The sequence below is a fragment of the Echiichthys vipera genome (genome assembly GCF_963691815.1).
Source record: "Echiichthys vipera genome assembly, chromosome: 1".
Classification (NCBI taxonomy): Eukaryota; Metazoa; Chordata; class Actinopteri; order Perciformes; family Trachinidae; genus Echiichthys; species Echiichthys vipera.
Genome location: NC_139826.1, coordinates 42,024,665 through 42,034,664, shown reverse-complemented (window position 1 = coordinate 42,034,664; position 10,000 = coordinate 42,024,665). Strand labels below are relative to the sequence as shown.

The 10,000-nt window shown below is 56.0% G+C and overlaps 1 protein-coding gene across 1 annotated transcript in view; it reads right to left on the bottom strand.

Annotated features, from left to right (window-relative positions):
• LOC310952405 (intermembrane lipid transfer protein VPS13C-like) overlaps positions 1-10,000 on the bottom strand; it is a gene marked incomplete at its 5' end in the record, with an annotated part of 126,417 nt that overhangs the window by 81,234 nt on the left and 35,183 nt on the right. Inside the window, 9 exon segments of the mRNA XM_083921017.1 lie at positions 1-55; positions 4,423-4,570; positions 4,673-4,977; positions 5,060-5,227; positions 6,894-6,997; positions 7,073-7,192; positions 7,282-7,435; positions 8,852-8,911; positions 9,044-9,123. The exon segment at positions 1-55 is cut by the window's left edge and continues 144 nt beyond it. Coding sequence (XP_083777143.1) covers positions 1-55; positions 4,423-4,570; positions 4,673-4,977; positions 5,060-5,227; positions 6,894-6,997; positions 7,073-7,192; positions 7,282-7,435; positions 8,852-8,911; positions 9,044-9,123 — 1,194 coding nt within the window.

Sequence of the window (10,000 nt, the reverse complement as noted above, 5' to 3'; positions counted from 1 at the left end):
GGTTCTCCGTCAGGATCCTCAGCAGCACCTTCAGGTCGTCCTGACTCAGCTCCACCTGCGGAGACAGCAGCGTCCTGGAGTCAGGGGCAGGGGGACTGCTCACCGAGGCGGGATCGAACCGCCGAACCGTCTCTGCGATCGTTTTAAATCAAAACGACGACCTCAGAGGTCGAGCTAGCTAGCGTTAGCTTAGCTGGCGTTAGCTTAGCTGGCGTTAGCTTAGCTACCAAGGTGCAACTGAGACAAACCTCTCCTACAGGAGGACACGAGGACGCTACAGGAGGACACGCGGACCTACAGGAGGACACGTGGACGCTACAGGAGGACACGTGGACCTACAGGAGGACACGTGGACCTACAGGAGGACACGCGGACCTACAGGAGGACACGTGGACGCTACAGGAGGACACGCGGACCTACAGGAGGACACGTGGACGCTACAGGAGGACACGTGGACGCTACAGGAGGACACGTGGACCTACAGGAGGACACGTGGACCTACAGGAGGACACGCGGACCTACAGGAGGACACGTGGACCTACAGGAGGACACGTGGACCTACAGGAGGACACGTGGACCTACAGGAGGACACGCGGACCTACAGGAGGACACGTGGACGCTACAGGAGGACACGCGGACCTACAGGAGGACACGTGGACGCTACAGGAGGACACGTGGACGCTACAGGAGGACACGAGGACGCTACAGGAGGACACGCGGACCTACAGGAGGACACGTGGACGCTACAGGAGGACACGCGGACCTACAGGAGGACACGTGGACGCTACAGGAGGACACGTGGACGCTACAGGAGGACACGTGGACCTACAGGAGGACACGTGGACCTACAGGAGGACACGTGGACCTACAGGAGGACACGTGGACCTACAGGAGGACACGTGGACCTACAGGAGGACACGTGGACCTACAGGAGGACACGCGGACGCTACAGGAGGACACGCGGACGCTACAGGAGGACACGCAGACGCTACAGGAGGACACGTGGACCTACAGGAGGACACGCGGACGCTACAGGAGGACACGCGGACGCTACAGGAGGACACGTGGACGCTACAGGAGGACACGTGGACCTACAGGAGGACACGCGGACGCTACAGGAGGACACGCGGACGCTACAGGAGGACACGCAGACGCTACAGGAGGACACGCGGACGCTTCAGAGGACACGTGGACGCTACAGGAGGACACCCGGACGCTAACGGAGGACACGTGGACGCTAACGGAGGACACGTGGACGCTTCAGAGGACACGTGGACCTACAGGAGGACACGTGGACGCTTCAGGAGGACACGTGGATGCTAACGGAGGACACGAGGACGCTACAGGAGGACACGTGGACGCTTCAGAGGACACGTGGACCTACAGGAGGACACGTGGACGCTACAGGAGGACACGCGGACGCTACAGGAGGACACGCGGACGCTACAGGAGGACACGCGGACGCTACAGGAGGACACGAAGACGCTACAGGAGGACACGCGGACGCTACAGGAGGACACGCGGACGCTACAGGAGGACACGAAGACGCTACAGGAGGACACGCAGATGCTAACGGAGGACACGTGGACGCTAACGGAGGACACATGGACGCTACAGGAGGACACCCGGACGCTAACGGAGGACACATGGACGCTAACGGAGGACACATGGACGCTTCAGAGGACACGTGGACGCTACAGGAGGACACGTGGACGCTACAGGAGGACACGCGGACGCTACAGGAGGACACGTGGACGCTACAGGAGGACACGTGGACCTACAGGAGGACACGTGGACGCTACAGGAGGACACGTGGACGCTACAGGAGGACACGTGGACGCTACAGGAGGACAGGCGGACGCTACAGGAGGACACGTGGACCTACAGGAGGACACGCGGACGCTACAGGAGGACACGCGGACGCTACAGGAGGACACGCGGACGCTACAGGAGGACACGAAGACGCTACAGGAGGACACGCGGACGCTACAGGAGGACACGCGGACGCTACAGGAGGACACGAAGACGCTACAGGAGGACACGCAGATGCTAACGGAGGACACGTGGACGCTAACGGAGGACACATGGACGCTACAGGAGGACACCCGGACGCTAACGGAGGACACATGGACGCTAACGGAGGACACATGGACGCTTCAGAGGACACGTGGACGCTACAGGAGGACACGTGGACGCTACAGGAGGACACGCGGACGCTACAGGAGGACACGTGGACGCTACAGGAGGACACGTGGACCTACAGGAGGACACGTGGACGCTACAGGAGGACACGTGGACGCTACAGGAGGACACGTGGACGCTACAGGAGGACAGGCGGACGCTACAGGAGGACACGTGGACCTACAGGAGGACACGTGGACGCTACAGGAGGACACGTGGACGCTAACGGAGGACACACGGACGCTACAGGAGGACACGCGGACCTACAGGAGGACACGCGGACGCTAACGGAGGACACGCGGACGCTACAGGAGGACACGCGGACGCTACAGGAGGACACGCGGACGCTACAGGAGGACACGTGGACCTACAGGAGGACACGTGGACGCTACAGGAGGACACGCGGACGCTACAGGAGGACACGTGGACGCTACAGGAGGACACGTGGACGCTACAGGAGGACACGCGGACGCTACAGGAGGACACGAGGACGCTACAGGAGGACACGTGGACGCTACAGGAGGACACGTGGACCTACAGGAGGACACGCGGACGCTACAGGAGGACACGCGGACGCTACAGGAGGACACGCAGACGCTACAGGAGGACACGTGGACCTACAGGAGGACACGCGGACGCTACAGGAGGACACGCGGACGCTACAGGAGGACACGTGGACGCTACAGGAGGACACGTGGACCTACAGGAGGACACGCGGACGCTACAGGAGGACACGCGGACGCTACAGGAGGACACGCAGACGCTACAGGAGGACACGCGGACGCTTCAGAGGACACGTGGACGCTACAGGAGGACACCCGGACGCTAACGGAGGACACGTGGACGCTAACGGAGGACACGTGGACGCTTCAGAGGACACGTGGACCTACAGGAGGACACGTGGACGCTTCAGGAGGACACGTGGATGCTAACGGAGGACACGAGGACGCTACAGGAGGACACGTGGGCGCTTCAGAGGACACGTGGACCTACAGGAGGACACGTGGACGCTACAGGAGGACACGCGGACGCTACAGGAGGACACGCGGACGCTACAGGAGGACACGCGGACGCTACAGGAGGACACGAAGACGCTACAGGAGGACACGCGGACGCTACAGGAGGACACGTGGACGCTACAGGAGGACACGCGGACGCTACAGGAGGACACGCGGACGCTACAGGAGGACACGAAGACGCTACAGGAGGACACGCGGACGCTACAGGAGGACACGTGGACGCTACAGGAGGACACGCGGACGCTACAGGAGGACACGAAGACGCTACAGGAGGACACGCAGATGCTAACGGAGGACACGTGGACGCTAACGGAGGACACATGGACGCTACAGGAGGACACCCGGACGCTAACGGAGGACACGTGGACGCTAACGGAGGACACATGGACGCTTCAGAGGACACGTGGACGCTACAGGAGGACACGTGGACGCTACAGGAGGACACGCGGACGCTACAGGAGGACACGTGGACGCTACAGGAGGACACGTGGACGCTACAGGAGGACAGGCGGACGCTACAGGAGGACACGTGGACCTACAGGAGGACACGTGGACCTACAGGAGGACACGTGGACGCTACAGGAGGACACGTGGACGCTAACGGAGGACACACGGACGCTACAGGAGGACACGCGGACCTACAGGAGGACACGCGGACGCTAACGGAGGACACGCGGACGCTACAGGAGGACACGCGGACGCTACAGGAGGACACGCGGACGCTACAGGAGGACACGTGGACCTACAGGAGGACACGTGGACGCTACAGGAGGACACGCGGACGCTACAGGAGGACACGTGGACGCTACAGGAGGACACGCGGACGCTACAGGAGGACACGAGGACGCTACAGGAGGACACGTGGACGCTACAGGAGGACACGCGGACGCTACAGGAGGACACACGGACGCTACAGGAGGACACGTGGACGCTTCAGAGGACACGCGGACGCTAACGGACGACAGAGTACCTTTGGTGTTGAACATGTCCGCTGTTTAAAACAAGGACAGAAGACAGAAGCTATAAAAACGCTGAGTCATCACTGACGTCTCCGACCCCAGAACAGATCAGGGGCAAAGGACGTGTTTCATCTCAGGGAGGAGTTGAACTCATCAACTCCTCTTCCTCCTCTCCTCCTCCTCCTCCTCTTCCTCTCCTCCTCCTCCTCCTCCAACTCCTCCTCCTCTCTCCTCCTCCTCTTCCTCCTCCTCCTCCTCCTCACCTTCATGGGCTTCAGATCCCCGTCGATCTCCACGGCGACCATCTTCTTGTACCAGGACGCTGCCAGGTTCCTCTTGACGTTGAGGCGCAGGTTCACCGGTTCGAGCACCTCGGTGGTCGGGCGCCCTGAGGCTGGATCCAAGCAGGTCCTGACAGGAAACAGGAAACAGGAAGTGACACCAGAACAGAAGATTATTGACGCTGTGGGGGGACAAAGCCAAACCCGGTCCCTGAGGGCGCGGCGGACTGACCTGGACAGCTTCAGGTGCGTCAGCTGGACGTCCATGTTGTCGATGACGGCGGGCAGCGGGCGCCCGTCGACGGGCAGCAGCGAGAAGCTGTTTCCCACCGTGATCAGACCCAGGTCCATCACAAGTGCATCATGGGAGGTGGAGGACTGGGGCACGATGATGAGGGGCGCCTTCAGCCGGATGTCCGTGCAGAGACGGAAGCTCTTCTGGGCGAAGTCCCGAACGCTGGACGCCGCCCTCTCCGCCGCCTGAGCGGTGGCGGCGCTCAGAGCCTCTTTGGCCGTCTGGAAGTTGTTGGTGAAGTTCTGGATAAAAACAGAGAAACAGTCAGAACGTTTACGGGGTTCAGGGTTCTTCTGGGACCAGGGTCCGGACCCGGGGACTCACCAGCAGAGACAGGATGAACTTGTGCAGGTAGACCACCTGGATGCAGCCCACGTTCAGCTTCACTCTGCCGTCGGCTTTGGACGTGTCGGCGTAACCGGCGCCCTCCGTGGCGTTAGGGGTCAGGCTCAAGGAGAAGCTGAAGACCTCATCGCCCACGATGGAGATCGCCTGGGGGACGGAAACATCAGTGATACAGGGGTCCATGGTAGTCTGAGGTAGTCCAGGATAGTCTGAGGTAGTCTGAGGTAGTCCAGGGTAGTCTGAGGTAGTCCAGGGTAGTCTGAGATAGTCCAGGGTAGTCTGAGGTAGTCCAGGGTAGTCTGAGGTAGTCCAGGATAGTCTGAGGTAGTCTGAGGTAGTCTGAGGTAGTCCAGGGTAGTCTGAGATAGTCCAGGATAGTCTGAGGTAGTCCAGGGTAGTCTGAGGTAGTCTGAGATAGTCCAGGATAGTCTGAGGTAGTCCAGGACAGTCTAAGATAGTCCAGGGTAGTCTGAGATAGTCCAGGGTAGACTGAGATAGTCCAGGGTAGTCTGAGGTAGTCCAGGGTAGTCTGAGGTAGTCCAGGATAGTCTGAGATAGTCCACGGTAGTCTGCAAAAGTCCAGGGTAGACTGAGATAGTCCAGGGTAGTCTGAGATAGTCCAGGGTAGTCTGAGGTAGTCTGAGGTAGTCCAGGGTAGTCTGAGGTAGTCCAGGGTAGTCTCTGATAGTCCAGGATAGTCTGAGATAGTCCACGGTAGTCTGCAAAAGTCAAGGGTAGACTGAGATAGTCCAGGGTAGTCTGAGATAGTCCAGGGTAGTCTGAGATACTCCAGGGTAGTCTGAGATAGTCCAGGGTAGTCTGAGATAGTCCAGGGTAGACTGAGATAGTCCAGGGTAGTCTGAGATAGTCCAGGGTAGACTGAGATAGTCCAGGGTAGTCTGCAAAAGTCAGGGGTAGACTGAGATAGTCCAGGGTAGTCTGAGATAGTCCAGGGTAGTCTGAGATAGTCCAGGGTAGTCTGAGGTAGTCCAGAGTAGTCTGTGATAGTCCAGGTTGGTCTGAGGTAGTCCAGGGTAGTCTGAGGTAGTCCAGGGTAGTGTGAGGTAGTGCAGGGTAGTCTGCGATAGTCCAGGGTAGTCTGAGGTAGTCCAGGGTAGTCTAAGGTAGTCCAGGGTAGTCTGCGATAGTCCAGGGTAGTCTGAGGTAGTCCAGGGTAGTCTGAGGTAGTCCAGGGTAGTCTGAGGTAGTCCTGGGTGGTCTGAGGTAGTCCAGGGTAGTCTGAGATAGTCCAGGGTAGTCTGAGGTAGTCCCGGGTAGTCTGAGGTAGTCCAGGGTAGTGTGAGGTAGTCCAGGGTAGTCTGAGGTAGTCCAGGATAGTCTGAGATAGTCCAGGGTAGTCTGAGGTAGTCCAGGATAGTCTGAGATAGTCCAGGGTAGTCTGGGGTAGTCCAGGGTAGACTGAGATAGTCCAGGGTAGTCTGCGATAGTCCAGGGTAGTCTGAGGTAGTCCAGGGTAGTCTGAGGTAGTCCAGGGTGGTCTGAGGTAGTCCAGGGTAGTCTGAGGTAGTCCCGGGTAGTCTGAGGTAGTCCAGGGTAGTGTGAGGTAGTCCAGGGTAGTCTGAGGTAGTCCAGGGTAGTGTGAGGTAGTCCAGGGTAGTCTGAGGTAGTCCAGGGTAGTCTGAGGTAGTCCAGGATAGTCTGAGATAGTCCAGGGTAGTCTGAGATAGTCCAGGGTAGTCTGAGGTAGTCCAGGGTAGTCTGAGGTAGTCCAGGGTAGTCTGAGGTAGATAGGAGATCTGTATCAGACTCCTCGGCTGTAACGAGGTGGACCAGCGTCGGACCAGCGTCTGACCTTCTTGTGGAGGCTCTTGGGGTCCGGGTTGAGGACGATGAAGTCCCTGAGGCGGGCTGAGATGTGGGTCTGGGGTCCCTGCACCAGCAGAGAGCCGTTAATACCTGAGGACACAACAGCGTCAGTGAGGGGGGGCTTCCACCAGGGGGGGCAACAGAGGCCCAGCTGGGGTCAGGCACCTTGGATCTTGATGTCGGCCATGTTGCAACTCTGGTCGCACACAAGGACGTTGAAGGCGCCCAGCGTCATCATCACCTTCAGGTCGATGATGTCACTTCCTGCCGGTGAGACCAGCGCAGCTGACAGAGACACAACAACAGGACACGTTAGAGAGCTGAGGACCTGCAGACCGGCTCTGAGGTCTGAGGGGGGGGGGGGGGGGACTCACTGGGCTTGGCGGACGCCCTCTTGTCCTCCGTCTTTGGTCGGATGTCTCTCTCCGGAGACGCTACGCTGCCGGAGGAAAGCGCCGCGGACAGGAAGTCCATGGTGGACAACAGAGCCTCAGTGTGAAGCATGAGGTCGAGGGTGGTGAAGGTCACCTGGAGAGAGAGGAAGTGATGTCATAACGAGCCGCCCGTTAGTCGTTAATGTTCATTTAGTGAAAACGATCAGATCCATTTCCTTTCTGTGAAGGAGGCGTTCACTAACAGGAAGTGACATCAGATGAAGCTTCACTAACAGGAAGTGATGTCATAAATCAGATGAAGCTTCGCTAAGTAACAGGAAGTGATCAGATGAAGCTTCACTAACTAACAGGAAGTGATCAGATGAAGCTTCGCTAACAGGAAGTGATCAGATGAAGCTTCACTAACAGGAAGTGATCAGATGAAGCTTCACTAACTAACAGGAAGTGATCAGATGAAGCTTCGCTAAGTAACAGGAAGTGATCAGATGAAGCTTCACTAACTAACAGGAAGTGATCAGATGAAGCTTCACTAACTAACAGGAAGTGATCAGATGAAGCTTCGCTAACAGGAAGTGATCAGATGAAGCTTCACTAACAGGAAGTGATCAGATGAAGCTTCGTTAACTAACAGGAAATGATCAGATGAAGCTTCGCTAACAGGAAGTGATCAGATGAAGCTTCGCTAACTAACAGGAAGTGATCAGATGAAGCTTCACTAACTAACAGGAAATGATCAGATGAAGCTTCGCTAACAGGAAGTGATCAGATGAAGCTTCACTAACTAACAGGAAGTGATCAGATGAAGCTTCGCTAACTAACAGGAAGTGATCAGATGAAGCTTCACTAACTAACAGGAAGTGATCAGATGAAGCTTCGCTAACAGGAAGTGATCAGATGAAGCTTCACTAACTAACAGGAAGTGATCAGATGAAGCTTCACTGACTAACAGGAAGTGATCAGATGAAGCTTCACTAACTAACAGGAAGTGATCAGATGAAGCTTCGCTAACAGGAAGTGATCAGATGAAGCTTCGCTAACTAACAGGAAGTGATAAGATGAAGCTTCGCTAACAGGAAGTGATCAGATGAAGCTTCACTAACTAACAGGAAGTGATCAGATGAAGCTTCACTAACTAACAGGAAGTGATCAGATGAAGCTTCGCTAACAGGAAGTGATCAGATGAAGCTTCGCTAACAGGAAGTGATCAGATGAAGCTTCGCTAACTAACAGGAAGTGATCAGATGAAGCTTTACTAACAGGAAGTGATCAGATGAAGCTTCGCTAACTAACAGGAAGTGCTCAGATGAAGCTTCGCTAACTAACAGGAAGTGATCAGATGAAGCTTCGCTAACTAACAGGAAGTGATCAGATGAAGCTTGGCTAACTAACAGGAAGTGATCAGATGAAGCTTCACTAACTAACAGGAAGTGATCAGATGAAGCTTCGCTAACAGGAAGTGATCAGATGAAGCTTCGCTAACTAACAGGAAGTGATCAGATGAAGCCTCGCTAGCTAACAGGAGGTGATGAGTGTTTGTAGCGTGGCTCACGTTGATCATCTGCTCCGTGTTCTTGTAGACGCTGCAGAAGTTTGGGCCAAAGCGGTCAGCCTGAGGACACACACACACACACACACACACACACACACACACACACACACACACACACACACACAGAGGAGGTTACGGCTGCACATCTGCGTACAGTCCAGGGGATCAAACCTGCGTCACTGTCGGCGTCACCTTGAAATATTGCACTTTGAGGAGTTCAGCTCCGGACGCCACAGAGGAGCTGATGAGGCACAGCGGCTCGCCACTGGAGTCTGAGACGACAGGAAACAACAACCGTCACCATCACAAGTACGACAATAATACACATATATAAACATACATACAGTATATATGTGTTTATAATACACAACAAAGCTGGGACAATGACCTGCAGAATCACAATAATACAAATAATAATACACCGCTAACACGTGTGACCACATGAACCAGAACACCGCTAACACATGTGACCACATGAACCAGAACACCGCTAACACATGTGACCACATGAACCAGAACACCGCTAACACGTGTGACCACATGAACCAGAACACCGCTAACACGTGTGACCACATGAACCAGAACACCGCTAACACGTGTGACCACATGAACCAGAACACCGCTAACACGTGTGACCACATGAACCAGAACACCGCTAACACATGTGACCACATGAACCAGAACACCGCTAACACATGTGACCACATGAACCAGAACACCGCTGTAACCGCTAACACGTGTGACCACATGAACCAGAACACCGCTGTAACCGCTAACACGTGTGACCACATGAACCAGAACACCGCTGTAACCGCTAACACGTGTGACCACATGAACCAGAACACCGCTAACACGTGTGACCATATGAACCAGAACACCGCTAACACGTGTGACCATATGAACCAGAACACCGCTAACACGTGTGACCACATGAACCAGAACACCGCTGTAACCGCTAACACGTGTGACCACATGAACCAGAACACCGCTGTAACCGCTAACACGTGTGACCACATGAACCAGAACACCGCTGTAACCGCTAACACGTGTGACCACATGAATCAGAACACCGCTGTAACCGCTAACATGTGTGACCACATGAACCAGAACACTGCTGTAACCTCTAACACGTGTGACCACATGAACCAG